This window comes from Danio aesculapii, chromosome 8 (assembly GCF_903798145.1).
Source record: "Danio aesculapii chromosome 8, fDanAes4.1, whole genome shotgun sequence".
NCBI classification, from domain to species: domain Eukaryota; kingdom Metazoa; phylum Chordata; class Actinopteri; order Cypriniformes; family Danionidae; genus Danio; species Danio aesculapii.
In genome coordinates, this window is record NC_079442.1 from 2159139 (window position 1) to 2179087 (window position 19949).

The 19949-nt window shown below is 35.7% G+C and overlaps 1 protein-coding gene across 4 annotated transcripts in view; it reads right to left on the reverse strand.

Moving 5' to 3' along the window:
* Positions 1-19949, reverse strand: part of dbnlb (drebrin-like b) — a 41141-nt gene that overhangs the window by 12809 nt on the left and 8383 nt on the right. For 2 of the 4 annotated variants that reach the window (XM_056464600.1, XM_056464598.1), the window contains exons 2-10: positions 18801-18856; positions 17578-17690; positions 15430-15504; positions 13216-13362; positions 11007-11084; positions 10094-10245; positions 8533-8584; positions 7182-7256; positions 3899-4016 (exon numbers count right to left, since the gene is read on the reverse strand). In XM_056464600.1, coding sequence (XP_056320575.1) covers positions 3899-4016; positions 7182-7256; positions 8533-8584; positions 10094-10245; positions 11007-11084; positions 13216-13362; positions 15430-15504; positions 17578-17690; positions 18801-18856 — 866 coding nt within the window. The remainder of the gene's footprint in view (positions 1-3898; positions 4017-7181; positions 7257-8532; positions 8585-10093; positions 10246-11006; positions 11085-13215; positions 13363-15429; positions 15505-17577; positions 17691-18800; positions 18857-19949) is intronic. The other 2 variants (XM_056464601.1, XM_056464599.1) reach the window with 1 other exon arrangement.

The window sequence follows — 19949 nt, forward strand, 5'->3', positions numbered from 1 at the left end:
GTAGAAACGTATGGTATTAACTGAATTTAGAGTGAAAGCATGTCAGTAAATATGTTTGTAAACATGCAAAACCATTGCATATTGTAATAACAAATCACTGCACGGATCAATTACAGGTTTTATCGTTATTGATACAAGTCAGATTTTATATTGTGAGGAGAATTTTTTAAGTGTTAAAATAGAGACTGATGTTATTAACTGAATTTAGAGTGAAACTATGTCAGTAAATCTCTTTAGCGTTATCGTGACGAGCCCGATTTTATAATGTGAGGAGAATTAAGTAATTAAAATAGAGACTGATGTTATAAACTGAATTAAGAGTTATTGTATTTTAGTAAATCTGTTTGTAAACAGGCAAAGCTATGACACATTGTAATAAATCATCGCATGGATTAATTACAGGTTTTGTCGTTATCGTTATAAGTCTGATTTTATATCGTGATGAGATTTTTTAAATAAGTAAAATAAAGACTGATGTTATGAACTGAATTTGAGTGAAACTATGTCAGTAAATCTGTTCGGAAACAAGCAAAGCTATCGCACACTGTAATAAATCACTGCACGGACCAATTACAGGTTTTGTCGTTAACGTCATAAGTCAGATTTTATAATGTGAGGAGAATTTTTTAAGTGTTAAAATAGAGACTGATGTTATAAACTGAATTTAGAGTGAAAGCATGTCAGAAAACCTGTTTGGAAACAGGCTATCGCACATTGTAAGAAATGATTGCACGGACCAATTATAGGCTTTATCGTTATCCCGATAAGTCAGATATTATACTGTGAGGAGAATTTTTAAATTATTAAAATAGGGACTGATGTTATAAACAAAATTTAGAGTGAAAATATGTCAGTAAATCTGTTTATAAACAAGCAAAGCTATCGCACATTGTAATAAACCCATACACAGATCAGTTATAGGTTATTGTTATCGTGACGAGCCCGATTTTATAACGTGAGGAGAATTTCTAAATAATTAAAATAGAGACTGATGTTATGAACTGAATTAAGAGTGATTGTATTTTAGTTAATCTGTTTGTAAACAGGCAAAGCTATCACAGGTTGTAATAAATCATCGCATGGATTAATTACAGGTTTTGTCGTTATCGTTATAAGTCTGATTTTATAATGTGAGGAGATTTTTTAAATAAGTAAAACAGAGACTGATGTTATGAACTGAATTTGAGTGAAACTATGTCAGTAAATCTGTTCGGAAACAAGCAAAGCTATCACACACTGTAATAAATCATTGCACGGACCAATTATAGGCTTTATCGTTATCCCGATAAGTCAGATATTATATCGTAATAAGATTTTTTAAATAAGTAAAATAGAGACTGATGTTATAAACTGAATTTGAGTAAAAATATGACAGTAAATCTGTTTGTAAACATGCAAAACCATTACATATTGTAACAAATCATTGCACGGATCAATTATACGTTTTATCTTTATCATTACAAGTCAGATTTTATATCGTGAGGAGAATTTTTTTAATCGTTTAAATAGTGACTGATGTTATAAATGCATTTAGAGTGAAATAATTTCAATAAATCTGTTTGTAAACAGGCTCAAATAAGCAAAACTATCGGACATTGTACTAAATCATTGCACGGACCAATTCCAAGTTTCATCGTTATCGTTAGATTTTATATCATTAGGAGACTTTTTACAGGTATATTGCAAACAATAAGACGTCGCCCATCCCTACCACAGACATCATTCAGACAGACCGACAGAGCTCAATGGAGAATGGGAACAGCACATGACACTGAACATTCAGGAGTTAGCACTAGCATGCAGAGGAAAATATCTCCTCATTTACACACAAGGCCTTTCAATAAACATGTCTGAACCAATATGGGGTTTTAAATGCATGAAACATGACTCTGTTAAACACCCACAGAGCAAAAGAGGAAGAGAAATACAGCATGCAAACACTGTGGCGGTCACTTCCTATATTGCAAATCATACTGGAGAGATTTTATTTTAGAGACGGAGATTTATTATTAATGTGCACCGTTGAGGTCAGACTGTAATGACTTACTTAAATTAGTAACAAAATGGAAACAATACTAATATTATCTACTATTAGACATCTCATTAATTTTCCTTCAGCTTAGTCCCTTATTTATCAGGGCTCGCCACAGCGGAATGAACCGCCAACTATTCCAGCATATGTTTTATGCAGCGGATGCCCTTCCATATTCAACCCACCACTGGGAAAAGTTTGTATAATATATAATTTAATTTATTTTAATATAAATCATTCATTCTATTTGTTATTATGTACTGTATTATACTCTGATTTATATAGTTAGAAGCATAGTAATACATAATGCTAATGCACATTAATCTTTTGTACCGTTTCTGTAATTACAGGTATATTTACAGATCATTTTATACAGATTTGAATATATATTTTAATAAAATATAAAAATACAAATTGATATTGTTTGTAATATGTACACTGATATATTTCTATTTATACACAGAATTACATTTATATATAATTAATAATGATAATAATAATATATATACAGGGCTTGGCGGTTCATTCCGCTGTGGCAACCCCAGATTAATAAAGGGACTAAGCCGAAAAGAAGATGAATGAATGATGTACAGTGCTCAGCATATATAAGTACACCTCTCACCAATCTCTCTTTTAAATTCAGATTTTTAATAGGAAGCTATACAATGTTATATTCGTGCATATACATTAGATTAGTCAGTGCTGAAGCCAAATCTGGAGCTGATCTAACAAAATAACTTATGATAACGGTCCGAAAACTAGTCCACCTAGAGTTATGTGTTATAGAAAAATATTAAATACAAATTAAAAAAAAGAGGAAAAAAAATCAAGAGAAGCAAAATAATGGAAAATTATTTGAAGTTTTGTAGGGTGTAATTTATTTTTGCAATATTTTGCTTGAATTTAATTGCATTATTTTCAATTTCTAAATGTTTTTGGGGATTAAAATAATATTTTAATAAATATATCTGTTTAATAAATCTGTTTTGTTTAAATGCACCAAAATACACTGCCTATATTCACTGAGAAATGGAGAAAAAGATTCATTTTTAAAATCGGCTGTACTCAGTTATGCTGATCACTGTAGTTAACATCAATATTATTATTATTTTCATCATCATTATTATTAATATAAAAAAAGGACATGACAAAAAATAAAAATAACACAGTTAAGTTAGAAATGTAATTTACACAAATATATCACTATAATTTTTCTTTTCACTGGAAAAATGATTACAAATCAATATTATTTACACTTGCATACATGTATAAATCCACATTGATGTAATGTTTATTTTTACATTTCTTCACATATGACTAAACATTAATTAATCGTAATAACAGCTAAATAATAATACCCTAATAATAACTGTGTGTGCACTTGTGGCAATTTTTATGTTTTGACTGACTCGTAAAGTGCATACTTATATAGCTATATATATATATATATATATATATGTGTGTGTTTTGACGGACATGTATGGTGTTTTCACAAATATTTAATTTTCATGTTTTGATATACATAGTGTATACATATATGGTGCTGATATGTATATAAATTCTGTGTTTTAAATAAAAAAAATAAAATAATAATAATAATAATAAAATAATAATAATAATAATAAAATAATAATAATAATAATAATAATAAATATATATATATATATAAATAATTTAATTAACAATGTTCTGTTTTGACTGATTGGTAATGTGTACATACGTATATTAGATATATAATCATAGTGTGTGTGTGTTCATGTTTTGACTGATTCGTGTAGTCTGTGTGTTTGTATATACATAGATAATATATATAATTTTCCTGTTTTGACTGACCCGTATAGTATGCATGTGTGGTGTGAACATTACCTGGTTTTGGACTGGACTGAGCGTTTGAGTCGGTGTTTGTCGGGTTGATGCCCATCTCTCTCTGTTTGAACATCTCTCTGGGATTAACAGAGCGCTGAGAAACCAGAGCCGCAGCTTCCTGTTACAAACACACACACGAACATTACAAGTAGCCAGAAAAACCAGCACTGATAACACAGATGACAGTACAAGCAGAAGATAAGAGATCCAACATAAGTGCTTAAATGCTGAAAGAGGAAACGGGAGAAGAGCAAAATCTCAATCTGTGTGGCATCAATATCACTGGTAAAATTTGTATGAACGCTGTTCTGCATCTGAAATCTACAAGTAAGCTACTGTAGAGTGAAAATATCTAGATGCTATAACATATCTAACATCTAGATTAAATAGAGTTATTAAAACATTTGTTAAAAGTTTTAAGATGGATTGCTGGTGATTGGATGACTGTCGGCTTGATTGGGTGGTTTTACATAGACACAGAAAAATAAAGACCTGTTTAAAATGATTTAAAGGGTCACAAATCACATGTTTTGAGATGTTGACAGTCGTATATGTGTCCCACACTGCTAAAAACACTAATAGGACACATAAATTTCACTAAAAAGTGAAAATTGGTTGTTTTTTTGCGTTATTTAGAGCAAATTCGTTCTTCTGATTTGAAAAGAATTTTTTAAGCTGCGTCACCGCCATGAGATCCTAGTGTAAATTCCAGTGTGGAGACTGGATGTCTGTACCGGCGAGTACAACGTAACGTCTTTGAGTTTTTATTATTAATTCATGAGGAAGACTTGGTTCGGACCAATCAGCACGCACTATTGTGAACTTCATTAATATTCATGATAACTTCGAACACTGTTACAGTGTTCAAAAGAGACGCCACGTTGTGTTGCGAACCGTAATTAAAACAAGTGGAAGAACAAGAATTGTTTGGAGACATGGGTCGTCAGTGTTGCGTTTATAAATGTGTCGCAACGAAGGTTGTTACCATTTTCCCGCGTTGAGAGTCCCGGTTGCATATGTGGATTACAGAAGTCTGCTAACACACAGGTATCACTTTTTACCCAAGAGCATTTCGCATCTGGAAATAGTGAAATCTGGATCGGTCATTCGTCTTGTAAAAAAAGACGTGGTGTCCTGTCTTTACGGATTTGGTAAGTGTGTGATCAGTGTTATATTAACCCAGTATTACGTTACGCTAATATCACTACAATATTTAAGACTGAAAGATCCGCTGTAAATGCTGCTCTCTGAATGTAAACACCTTAAATCCAACTATTACTGTCGTGTAGGATTTTCGCCGCATTTTGTGACAGGATAGTCTATACACACACGGCTGTTTGACGCTATTCTCTGCACCTACCGAGTCTCTACCGAGAAATGCAGAGGATTTCTTTTTCACCCATACAGCATGCGGTATCGAAATCCATTATAACTACACTCTTCCAGCAGTTCCTCGCATCCAATATCTCGTTTGTCATGGGGGGCGTGCATGAAATGTTCCTGAATGAAAGTGAAACTGCCGAACTGCAGTTAACGTCCACAAATTAAGAATGAAACACCGGAAATTATATGAAACTCCAGAGGAAATGTGGATGGCACGGTGACGCAATGATGTTAATCGAATTATGTGTTATAACATGTAAAACGGGATCATGACAGGAACATTCAGTAAGCAACTCATGTAAACACCTTCATTATTCAGATCAAGGCAAATAACTCCATTACTGATGTCCATGTAAACGTAGTCACTGTCTATCCCCCCTGCGAAAATCATCTGTAGTTCACATACTGAAACTCCCGTTTTCATGCAAACCCTTCTCTCTTTCACCCCTCAACACTCCCACCTAAATAAAGCTAGACCACTTTCCTGACTTTTTTCAAACTGCCTGCTGAGACGACGGGGTTTCATGCCCCTTTAAGATGTACAACTCAATAGTTCAGCGAATTTAAGACCTGACACTTTGTTTTTGAAATGTAAGACTAAGACACCGCGGACATTCTGTTTTAGGCCTAATATTTTCCACAACAAGCACACTGGTTTGCTGCACTTTTGTGTTGAGTAAGTTTATAAGGCTTCAAACTAAGATGTATAAATTTTACCAGTAAAGAACCAGACAAGTTATTAAACATTGTACATACAAATGAGCATTTATGAGTGAAACCAAACATTTATAAACTGGAATTAAGTTCAGGGTTTTTGCAGGTTTTCTCAAGTCAAATGAAAAACTTCTTAAGACATCCGTTTACACTGTCACCCAATCCGATTTATTGCCTAAATCTGATTGTTTTGCCTGTCCGTTTACACGTTCTGTTAATTGTGACTCATATCCGATTAATGCGTTTACACTTGCCATACAATTTACGATGTCACGTGTCCGTAAAAGCGGTTTCTAGCATCTGCGCCACACTAGCCACGATGGAAGAAATTGTCTTGCTTTTAGCTCTGCGAAATATGCGAAGTTCGCCCAACTTTAAAATAATTTTGAGTCGGAGGAGGAGAGAACGGGCCTTCATCGCAGCTTGCGTCTATGGTTTATATATGGTGTCCTCCACTGACTCATCTCCCCACAGGGCAAGAAGGCAGATAACTTCTGCCGTCGACCACTTTCCTCCTCCATGCTTCCTCTGTTGTTGTTGTTTACTGCGTCGGCGTCTCCATCGATGTCATCAAACCGCGTAATTAGTTTTACTCATTTAACTTGCAGTGTAAACGGGGCTTTAGACCATTATGAATAATGTCATGATGCAGAATTTGGACTAGTAAAAGAAAAAATTCAATTAATACAAATAAATATACAGCTATAATTCTCCGATTAGGTCTGTCTGAGGTATTGGGTGTGGCTAGCATACTTAACCACGCCCCTCCAGCTGTCAACAAACAGAAATGCTGAGCAGGAGGAGTCTGTTAGGCTGTAATAACTCTCCCCAAACCCTTTTCCCCATCTTTCTGAATGAAACGCCTACTTTACTACATCCAATCAGCTCGCAGTAGAAAAAACAAGCCACGCCCACTGTTTTCTCATTTAATATTGCGTTTCTCTAGGAACTGCAGCACAATACGAATAAAAAATAATGGTTGCAGCTTCCGGTTCATGCAGACATTAAGAACTCAATATTTCAGTCAACGCATGACTCCCTTTAAGACCCTGCAGAAACCCTGTTGGCCAGAAAAGCTGTTAGTCCATCAGCAGCAGAGCGGTGCTGTATAGAAACAGAAAGTGTTAGAAGTAAAGAGAGTTCAGTCGAGGGCCAGAAGAGATGTCTGATTCCTCCTCTCACTCACGTTGGCTTTCTCCACAGACTCTCCACGATAAAAGGGTTTCTGCTGTGCTGCTTGCTTCTTCTCCTCCTCCTCCTCCTAATAGACACCAGCACACTTTCACTCAAACACCACAATTTCTTGCAAACATATATGCCATCACGCTTTCTTTTCATTGGGCAAAGCACCATGATATGATCCAGTCTCCATAAACTCCTTAAAATGCTTAAATACAGTCGCGTGAAAAAGTAAGTGCCCCCTATTGAATTTCATGGTTTTCCACAGCAGGACATAATAAAAACTGTATGGTCCTTGGCAGATCTTAAAATCTGGAAAATAAAGCCTCAGATGAACAACGTCTCAAACAGTGTCATTATACACACTGAACAAAAATAAAGCCGAGATAAAATAAGCCATGGGTGATAAACTTCTAGACGGGGGCGACGATAATATTTCATACACTCTGATGCGTTCTCGACTTAATAAATCATGAAATCATGTGGTCGACTCATTCGCAGGTACTGTAAAGCAGGGATGACATAAAACAGCACAGTTTCAGAGGCTGATGTTTGGGGTGTGTTGTAATATCACGTAAATGCAATCTCCGGCATAGTCAGTATACTGATCTCTAAAATAATACGATTTTGGATAGCTCCCCTCATATTTTGTGAAGGTAAATGCAGTCACTGGGCTCTATTTTAAAGCTCTAAGTGCATGGAGACCAACTGTCCAGTCTGTGAGCCACTTTATATTGTGTCTCAATCAGGTTAGTGTAGATCACTGATTCAGAACAAAGCAGGTCTCCAGAGAAAAAACATGCCAGAACATGTTCAGAGAGGCAAAGGGGGGATTAAACCACCGCTTCAGTGTGTATGAGTGTGTACAGTAAGTGTGTGCGTTTGTGTGAGTGTGAAGGTGTGCATATGTATGTGTCACCAGAGTGTCTGCATTAATGGTGAGTGTGTATGTATGTGTTAGACTATGTACTATGTATGTGTGTGTTTGAGTGAGTGTGAATGTGTTTGCGAGTGTGTGTGTAAATGTACAGAGTGTGTTCGCACGTGTATGTATATAAGTGTGTGTGTGTGTGTGTGTTTGTATGCATGCATGTAGTTGAGTTTGTGAGAGTGTACAGTGTGTGTATGTATATGTGCATATGTCTTTGTATGTTTGTGTGTCTATGTATGCGAGTATATGTGAGTGTATAGGGTGTGTGTTTGCGTGTATGCAAGTATGAATGTATGTATGCTTGAGTGTGTTTTTGCATGTGCACGTATGCGTATGTCTATGTATGTGGCTATATTCATGCATGCATGTGAGTATGTAAGAGTGTACTGTGTGTATGTGCTTGTATGTGTGTGTATGTGTCGCTCACCAGCTGTTTCTGCTGGGCTCGATTATCCACGTCTTGCTTCTGCTGGTACTTCCTATAACACATATGATCCAGAAGTTAACACTCGGCTACATTTAGATAAATAATAATTAGAGGTGAGAAATTGAGGAGGGAAAAAACTAAAATATTAAAGCTGCAGTGTGTAAGTTTGACACCCAGTGGTTGAACTAGTGCAGGTTGCCAGATTGATGACATGAGCGAGTTATCTAAACCGTGTTCTAAATAAAAGCAACGACACACGATAGAGGGAATATTCTCCAAATTAAATGTAGTTTTTCTCCCAACCAACACCTCGAATTGATATATTAGAAACAGCTTCTATTTCTCACAGCTAAACAACAGAAAACAATGATCAGCTCAGGGACACCTCATGTGCTGTATTCAGTGTTAAATGTTAATAATGCGAGTTTGAATGCCATTTTACATCACATTTATTGGCAAATACTGAAAGCAGCAGCAGATAGTTCACCTCAGATCTGGAAAATCAAATAAACTGTCTGAAATTGAACTTCAGAACTGTGACTCAGTGCAAACCAACACATATCAGTGATTCAGCATCTACATTTAATCATGTTAAAGAGGTTTAATATGTATTCATTAGATTATAAACCTTACCATGTCGCTGGAGTGCAGTGAGTGCACTATTCTGTGCTTCTGAATGGCTGTATTTACATTTCTGTCGTGTTTTGTCTGGTGTAAATCAGCCAAATTGCTCATCAGATTGTCGTTAGGACACGAGGTTACAATATAACCTGCTCACCTAATGTTTACGTTCGTAATATTTATATTATTAGCTAATTAATAACCTCATGTGGAACATGAAACCACGTAACACACTTTAGCAATAAGCAATAATATGCAATAATATTAAAATATAAGCAATAAAATATCAATATCTGACTTCAGCATTGTTTTTCAGATAAACAAGAATGTTCACTGAGCATGTTTCTTAAACATCTGCAAATATATTATGGTGTTTTTATGCTTTAGAAGAGTCAAAAACTTACTTACAGCACCTTTAAATCTTAATCCTAAAAGGTCATTCACTCTACATAAATTGAGAGGCGGGATCAACCTGTCACTCAAAAATAGAACACCACAACCATCCAATCAATTCCCAAAAAATAAAGATCAAGCCCCGCCCACATTTGATTTGACCCGGTTACTAAAGGGACTACGCCAAAAAGAAAATGAATGAATGAATTGTATTCAGCTTAAAGTGACATTTAAAGGCTTAACAAGGGCAATTAGGGTAAAGTTAGGGTAATTAGGCAGGTCATTGTATAACAGTGGACAATCCAAAACTAATATTGCTTAAGGGGGCTAATAATATTGAGCTAAAAATGGCTTAAAACAATTAAAAACTGCTTTTATTCTTGCCGAAATAAAACAAAAAAGACTTTCTCCAGAAGAAAAAATATTATAGGAAATACTGTGAGAAATTCCTGAATCCGTTCAACATCATTTGGGAAATATTCGAAACAGAAAAATCCTAATAATTCTGAATTCGACTGTACAACAGTGTGTGTTTGCTGGAGCTGACCTCTGCTCGTCTATCTGCGACGCTCTCTCTTTGGTCTGCTTGTCTCGTAACTCCGCCTCCTTCATCTCTCTGTCCTTCCTCTCCTTCTCCAGCCGCTGTCTCTCATCCACCGCTCTTCTCTTCTCCTCCTGAAGACGCTTCTCCTCATCTTTCTGTAAGCGGAAGAGAAATAAAAGGTTGAAAGCACCAAGGTTATAATAGTTTAGGATTTTTCATTAGATTTAGTTTTAATTTCGTTTAGATTTTTTTGTTTTGTCAGTTTTGATTTGTTTTTAGAGGTAGATTTACTAGTTTTTATTAGTTTCAATATTTTGAAATTGAAATTAGAATATTTGTTAGGCGCAAGATTCAAAACCATCAGAATAAATATTGTATAATAAAAACTCAACCAAAAATAGGCTCCATTTTTTGACACAAGAACACTACCATCTCCCCATCCTCAAACTCAAATACAACAGCCCACAAGATAGCAGCCTTAAGTACAATATGTGTGCAAGGCTGCTTCTGAGGTTAAACACACAGTAGTGATGTGAAATTTGGATCTTTAACGTGAACTGGATCTTCCCAAGTTTGGACTAGGATTAATAACAAAGATCTTCCATGAAGAAATGTTTTAATTTCCTACTGTAATTATATCAAATTATATGAACCGTTTTTTATTTACAGTATTTTGTGGTGCAATCTTGAAAATATCAGATATTTGCGTTCATTTTAGGGTCATTTTTCCAAACCAAGTGAAAAGATCCTGATCAAAAATTGATACTAGTAATAAAATAAGTGTTAACTGAAATTAAACATACTTCATTCTTATCCAGTAATTCACAAACAGCTGTTCTGGGAGTCAAACAGGTTGAGAAGTGCATTTAAATGGTTATATTATCTCAAGAAAGCAGAAAAACCTTTGCTGAAATACCTCAGCTTGAGCCCAGAATGTGTCTTTGTTGGTTTTCTTGATCTCCGACATGGCGTTGGTCTTCTGATACACAGATCCCTGTATGGAAAACCGATGAGTGCTCAATTATGACAGATATCTTTCGACAGTGGAAAACCTCTGTGGGATGAACCCAAACATGTTAAGCGTAAAAACAGAGACGCCGCGTGAAGCGTGAGGGGAAAAAAAATCAACCGAAATATTTAATAAGCATTAATGCGTAGCAGAATATAACCAAAGCAAGACTTGAACACAAGCATAACCGCTAGAGTGCATATAAAGGAATCAGAGAGAGAGATATAACACCTTTTAAGACTTTTTCATACATTTTAAGACTTTAGGATTCAATTGAAGACATTTTAATTTACAGTATTTTACTGATTGTAAGAAAGAGCGGCACGGTGGCTCAGTGGTTAGCACTGTGGCCTCAAAGCACTGACTTTCTCATGCACTGATGAATTGTCCACCACAAAATTAGCAATGCGAGCTAATCAATATGCTTAGTTTTGATTTCATCTGTACTTGAAGGCCCCATGGACACCCTGCGCTATGATAGATCAAATCGATGTCTTCTGATTCACAGTGTACTACAGATCCATGACTCTGGATCTGTGCAGAGAAATGACTCCAAACCACCATAACGGTTTCCACACTCCCAGCAATTCTGGCTCATTCCCTCAATGTGAAACTCCTGACGCTGCACTGTGAAAGAGTGTCTGAGATAAACAGGCCGGCCCTAGCCCTGGCATCACCACTGTGCCATCATATCACCAGTCTGATCAGTAGGCCCACACGGAATCTGTGCGTGCAGAATTCTGCAGATTTTTAGCCCATCATTAATTCTGTTTATTTACTTGTGTAAATCTATATTTATTCAGTTTTTTTTATTAATTACAGTAATGTTATTGACTAATATAAAAATACTTATATGATTTATGTACAATGCAGTTTGTACAGTCATATTTTCTGTCTTTTAGTAGAGAATTTATATGAGAGACTTGCTTTGTTTACCCAATAAAGTGAATCTAATTGGATTTGCATTTTAAACATTAAATAAAAGTTATTTAATATTTTTTTTTCACATATTAAGGTTTTAATTATGATACTCCCAAAAAAATTCAGCAGAAATAGCAGAAAATATCGGCAGATTCCGTCTGGCCCTACTGATCAGTAACAACACTGATGCCCGAAGCATAACCCTTGTGCACTGCTGGGGATGTTTTCATTCACTCTGGGGTGATTTTACAGCTTAATTTGGCGACAGTCTTCTCAGTGTTTCAGCAAATGGAATGATTTTTTGCAGACAAATCTTATTTTGACACATATTTTGGGAAAATGCTGTGGGATTTTAAAAAAAACAGAACATTAGACTCCAGGGTTCAACGCTAAGTATTTCTTCTACTAGCCCAATCGGGCCAGTGGTTCAGATTTTTACTTGCCCTGCCAAAATTTTCACTAGCCCCACAAAACAAAAAGAGAGAGAGAGTTTTAATTTTATTGCCATTTCAGCTTCTATGCCTCTATCATGGCAAAAAAAACAAATCAAACTGACCACGTTTTATAAATACCAACTTTCTATAATTATAAAAATATTCTCACAAAAAAAGAAGTTATTAGCTATTTCTTAGCCACATATTTTCTATAATATTTCAAAAGCAAAACCTAATTGTATGCATACACATACATATATACATATTTATATATAAACAGTGCATTATGGGTAGGCCAACACGGAATCTGCGCTCGCAGATTTTCTGCAGATTTTTAGCCCATCATTAATTCTGTTTATTTACTTGAGTAAATGTGTGTAAACTATATTTATTCAGTTTTATATATTAGTCAATAATATTACTGTAATTAATAAAAAAATGTTCATCTGATTTATTTACAGTGCAGTTTGTACAGTCATATTTTCTGTCTTTTACTAGAGATATTATATGGGAGACTTGCTTTGTTTACCAAATAAAGTGGATCTAATTGGATTTGCATTTTTAACATTAAATAAAAGTTTAAAAAAAATAAATAAAAATAAAATTTTTATTTCACATATTAAGGTTTTAGTTATGATACTCCCAAAATAATTCAGCAGAAATCCACAAATTTTTACCAAAATTCTCTGCAGAAATAGCAAAAAACATCCACAGATTGCGTCTGGCCTTAATTTTGGGTAATGTGTGTGTATGTCACTGACCACAGGTCCCTGCGGCCCGGAGTCTCTGAAGCGGCTGGTCTCTTTGTGAAAGCTGTAGTTCGCTCCTGAAGCTTTAGCCACTTTCTCCATGACAGCGTCAGGCTCCACGTCCTCCTCCGCACGAGCGTTTATCGTCACATGAGCTCCCTGACAAAACAAACAGCACCAACAGATCCGTCACACACACACACACGTTTTCAGCACTCATTATAAACATGCACACAGAAGAAACGTCGGTCGCGAGTGTCAAGATTCACAGTCTGATTTGAAATCAAACAAACCCACGCGCACACACTTTCACTGGCTTATTTATTAGCAACCTTTGGCTGCATGCAAGCGCTTTCTCAATATAAACACACAAACACCTTCTAATCAGGCATTACACAATCACTTCCCTATTTACACACTTCCTTATTTACAGCAATGCATCTGATGCAAAGAAATAAATAATAAAGAAACCCTGATTTAAACATCGGTCCTCTCTCATCATTATTCACTGTTTTTTTTATATATGCATTAGGGTTGGGTCAATAGACGATGCATCGCAATCCCGTCGCAGAAGCAAGCCGCTTGCAAAAAACACACACTTAAGCCCTGTTTACACTAATACGTCTTAGTTTTAAAATGGCTTTTTAGAACGAAAACAATCCACATCCATACTGGTGTTTCACCTAGCATTTCTGAACAGCTCAGTCCACACTATACCACTGAAAACGCACATCATGTGACCACACACACTCTGTCATGCGCTGCAGCGTATGTGCGCGTCTGAGCTCCAGCAGTCTGTGGTTGTTTTGAGCAAAACCCCAGAGAGCCGTGCACGTTGGACAGTTTATCAAGGATGCACCGCTGGATGGCGTCTCGCTATAGTTGTTAAACGTGATATTTAATTAATCTTGTCTCTATCTAACGACTTTTGAATATCTCAGGTAATGTGTCACAGCGTCAAATCACTGCTTAAATCTTTCACTTTCACACTTGTACTTGATACTGTTGGTTGTGCACCTTTTTTACTAACCAAGTTTGTCAACGCCATAATAACAACACAGATCACTCTGCCTATTCATGCGGAAAAAGTGATTGACAGGTGGTCATTTGTGTGTAACTTCTCTTTATTTATTTATGATTTGGTTATGGGTAAAGCAAAGACCATGCGGGTCAGGTAGTTGAAACGGTAAGCTACAAATAATATATTTGTTATGAATTAATTAATTATTCATAAATAATTCGCCGCCGCCTACGACGACAATGCCATCGTCCATCGCGATATTTCACATTAGACATTGTACGATGCCAAACTGGTCAACATTGCCCAACCATAATATAAATATATATCAAAGAGTCAAAATGAAATGGAAATTCAACCAATTTACTTTCTATTTTTAACCTTTTAGTTTCCTGCCAATGCAGCTAAGTTTTACTGGAGGTTGCACTGCTGCCACTACCAATTTGGAGGTATGGAGTCAATCTAAGGCCATATATACACTTGCAATATAAAAAGAATATTTTGCAAACAAAAAATGAAGAATTGAGCAAAAAATTAAATATAAATGCAAATCTCCAAATTCATTTTTGAGAAATAAAAATTATTTTTGCTCACAAAAATAAAGAACTGCAAAGAGAAAGTTAAGTTTTGAGATATAAAAATGAAATTTGCAAACAAAAAAAAAGAACTGCAAATCAAGCAGAGCAAAAACACTAAAATATTTGCAATAATAAAAAATATATATATATTTATATATATTTGTGCAACATTTTCATAGCATTGCCTTTACAAAAACAATCATGGATGTGCAGCCGACAAATCTGCAGCAACTGTGTGATGCTATCATGTCAACATGGAGCAAAATCTCTGAGGGATATTTCCAGTAAAGCTGCACAGAAACTACAGTTTTGAAATTAAAACCATCAAGCACCACATTTTAACCATCAATTTTTACGAAATCTTCTGTTCAAGTTAATGTGATCATTCAATTTTGAACCAGCTATGATGTCTTCATAGACACTTTAAGATCTTGTGGTCGGATGCCTTTATAGTCTGCTGCATAATGACCAACAAACCAAATCAAATGTGTGTTGCTCTGGATTTAGCTCATGATGTCGTATCCTGTGAACTGCAGCGATGCGAGTCATAATGAGACTTCACCATACGTAAACCTAGTCACACTATTCACAGTAACCGCATGCTGAAAACTGACAAAACGGTTGAGGTACCTTCAGAAAGTTGGCCATAGAGCTGACGTGGTTCGCACACTGGCCTTTTCTGGCATCTTTAACACCCTCACCGGTCTGAAAAAAAAATAAGAGGACATTATGTACATTAAAACATAATTGTAAACAAACATGTTTGCATATTAGGAAAAGCTGACGCACAAAATATTAATTTTGCACCAATGTAATGAAGTCCATCATGATCAAGTACTATCAGGCTTGAAATTCAACAATGAAATATAGTATTTATATTTATATATATATATATATATATATATATATATATATATATATATATATATATATATATATATATATATATATATATATATATATATATATATATATATATATATATATATATATATACATATATATATACACACACACACACACATGTATAGATAGAATTAGATAAACAAAAAACTAAAAAATGAAACCGTTTGGAATAAAAGTCAACATATTATTATTATTATTATTATTATATACAGTGCGTTTACTCAACTAAGTTAAAAAAAAAATTCAACTTTAGTTTTTTAGGTTATAAAAACACAGAACAATCTGCAATATGCTGATAGAAAAAGTAATATTTATTTATTTCACAGCATCCGTAATCGATTTTTTTTGGTCGTAATATGTTAATAATACACTGTAATTTAGATTATATTTATTTATACAACAGTTCTTTCTGGTTCTTGTATCTGATTAGTTGATATTCCCATAATAACAGCACTCGTACAGCCTCTTCACCCTTGTGTATTACTCCACCCACATAGAATGACAGCAGATCAATAAACTCACTTCAGTTTAACAAATATTGCTGCTGTTGGACAACATAATGTACTTTTTAGGCTTTTTAGGTGAGAATGTAGGTGTTTAGATTGCAACTATGCAGTTTATTTATAAGAATAGTGCCTATTTTAAATATTTATAAGTTTGGAGATTCAGCGTGTTGGCGGCCAATCAGTCTATCATACTGAGCAGAGTAAAGAGGAATGACGTTCCGTCACAAGATGGCGACAGAGACCGCATGATAAGTCCTTGGGGGAGGAAAAACTCAAAAATTCAAACCACAGCTGATCAAATCATTATAAATCAGGTAAGTGACATTCTAAGTCGATCTCTCTCTTTTGTATGCTGTAATGCTGTATTTATACCACAGTAATCTGCTAGTGTTTGCTTTGCTTTGGCTTTTTCAGGGTTAATTATAGCGATCTCCTGATTGCAACAGAGAAATACTGGGAAATCACTGTAGACTGATGGCATTTCATGCTGTTCAGCCTCATTCAAACACTAGCTCTGTAGTGACGTTGATGAATGAGCAACGGCTTCTGCTGTTCTGACGTCAGCTGCAGATGTGAATGAATAACAGAATTAGATCCTCATACAAAAGGATTTGAGACTCTCCGTGTTTGATTTTTTTTTAAATATACACGATTATGCCAACTGATTATGAACTGTTGTATAAATGCAATATCACACTCGTGGCAGTGTGATATGACTGTATATTGTCACTGGTAGGACACTAAGGCGCTTGGCCCGCAGCCTCGAGCCAATATATATGTGTGTGTGTGTGTGTTTGTAATTTTGTAAATGATTTATTTTATAATATATCTTATTAAAAATATAATATTGTTATATTAATTGTATAAAATTTTGAATATTACTTAATGAAAAATAAATAAATATTTAATAAATACTGTAATAAATGTTATAAATTGTTTGCTCATGTTAGTAAATATATTAACTAATGTAAAGCGTTACAGTTTAAATATTTGTGAATATTTTCAAGTGCTTTGCACTAACAATAACTATATATATATATATATATATATATATATATATATATATATATATATATATATATATATATATATATATATATATATAAATAAATATAAATAAATAAATAAATATAAATAAATAAATATATATATATATATATATATATATATATATATATATATGTGTGTGTGTGTGTGTGTGTGTGTGTGTTATTAAATAAATAAACAAAAAAATATAACCAAGCAAACAAACAAACAAACATCCTATTTTAGGAACGCCCGGTGAAAAAATAAGCATATCCAGTCGTCATTTGGGTCAGTAAATCATCTAGGCTTCTCTGCATACAAGTGGTTCAATGAAACTCACCCAGTTGATGAGGACGTATTTGGGAAGTCCAGAGTTGGGGTCCTTAACACGGCAAAACCCATACATGACCTTCCCGCTGTTTAGCTCCTCCACCATCTCCTCCAAACCGCCATCTACAAAACACAAACATCTGCGGTAAAACCTGACCGGATGAGCCAGTTTCAATGCATGCTTTAGGTCAGGGGTGTCCAAACTCGGTCCTGGAGGGCCGGTGTCCTGCAGATTTTAGCTCCAACTTGCCTCAACACACCTGCACGGATGTTTCTAGAAAGCCTAGTAAGTGCTTGATTAGCTAGCCCAGGTGTGTCTGATTAGGGTTGGAACTAAACTTTGCAGGACACCGGCCCTCCAGGACCGAGCTTGGACATGCCTGCTTTAGGTCCATTGGTCCAAGCATCTGCTGAAGTTTTACACAGAAGTTCTTGCAGACTGTGATCTTTGGCGCTGACAACTTTAGTGCTGTCGAACGATTAATCGCAGTCAAAATAAAAGTTCATATTTGCAATATAAATCTGTGCGTACTGTGTGTACATGAACACATGCATTACTATATTGCGTAAAATATTTGTTTATTTACAGCAGCCCTTTTCTTTTCTCTTCCAGCATGCAAGAACAGCTGACAACTCTTCAGATAAATCTTGGCCTGTCCTTGACCGTCTGTCGGTTCAGTGCACTGCTCATGTAATCGACTCGGAGAACACACTGCACCGTGAAACAACTCCTGCAGGCTGAAGACACAGACAGCGTTTGCTTCAAACACACACTGAAGCCTCACGCACACACGGCTTATTTCCAGCATTTTCGACATGTTCTTCATCATTTTTGCACAATTGATTTTCATCGGTGATGTGCTGAAACAAAACATGTCTTATATTAGACGCCACTTAAAGGAATCGTTCACCCAAAAATGAAGGTTACCCCATAATTTATTCAACCTCAAGCAGTTCTTGGTGACCTCTTTTCTGTCAGACGAACACAATCTGAGTAGTTTAATTTTTATTTTGGCTCCTGCGTGCCATATAATAGTAATGGATAGTGACTTTTATTTTGGAGCATCCAAAAGCACATTGCTGTAGCTTGAATGTGTTGTGCAGATCAAACCAACTAGCCAGACCCACGCTTTAAACGACAGTAATAATCAAGCATGATTAATTATCCAAGCGTGCACAAGCTTTTACACTCATGATAAGAGTCTGAACGAGTGTAATTCAATGGAAACACACCTCCTTTCTCTGCCAGTCTGATGTCATTGGTGTTTCCCTCGTAGGTGAAGAGAACCCTGCAGAAACACACACACACACACGTAAGGGCAATGCATTACATGAGAGATAACCCTGCAGGTCACTGAAGATGAGGACAAGTTTCATTTCAGAGTATGAAACTAACTCACATTTACTCAAACTGGAGACGACAAAGGAATCAGAGTTGAAATTAAAGATATCTTGTCAATATTGCACACCCCTATGGCAAACTAAATGTAATCACGTCCAGAGGCTTTTAAATGGGCCTCTAAAATGTTTGTAAGACTTGTGAAAAAACTATTATGATGATGTGTTCACACCTGACGCGGCACGCGCGAATAAATTGTGCTATTCGCACGTAAATAGACACGTAAACATCGAGTTTACTCACTTTATTTGCGCATCAAATTCACTTTCGGTAGCCATGGGTAGTGCTTCTGTCTGCCCGGTGACTCTAGCTTCATTGCTAAATGGCTAACATGGATTTTCTTGAGAGAATAACCTTATGTGCTTTAGGAAGGCTGATAAACAGCGCAGATTCGATCGGCGCCGTATCGGAGTTCTCTAGATTGTGATTTCAGATGTGCACCCAGCTCATCAGCTCCTCCTGAAACTATGCCTGGGTGATGGAGGCGGCTTTCAGCGGTGCTTTAGACTATAAGGAGAACAGCTGGGGTGTTCTCAAGTCACCAACAACAGGTGCTACATCATAATCAGAACGCTCAACTTGCGCCACTTCAACCATGGGAATTGTGTCATTCTCGCGACCTCATTCGCGTGAATCGCGCCTCAGGATGTCTATTCGCGTCTTAGCATTGACATTTAAATCACTCCCGCTTGGCGCTACATCCGAGTCTGGTGTGAACACAGCATTAAAGTGATATTAAAATAAAGTTGTTGTTTATTTTAGATCTAAACATACATCAAAAGACATACACATCTAAAGATTGCAGTTTGTCACCTCCAGGTAACTGGACCAAAGATTTGTTTGACATTAACTCACACTTCTGATTCTCATTATATCTTCTGACCAATCAAATGCTCTCTAGCATTTGACAGGCCCCGCCCCCTTCAAAACGATTATTATTGGCTTTTCATTTGATGCGCTTGAGCTCAACTACTCACTGGTAA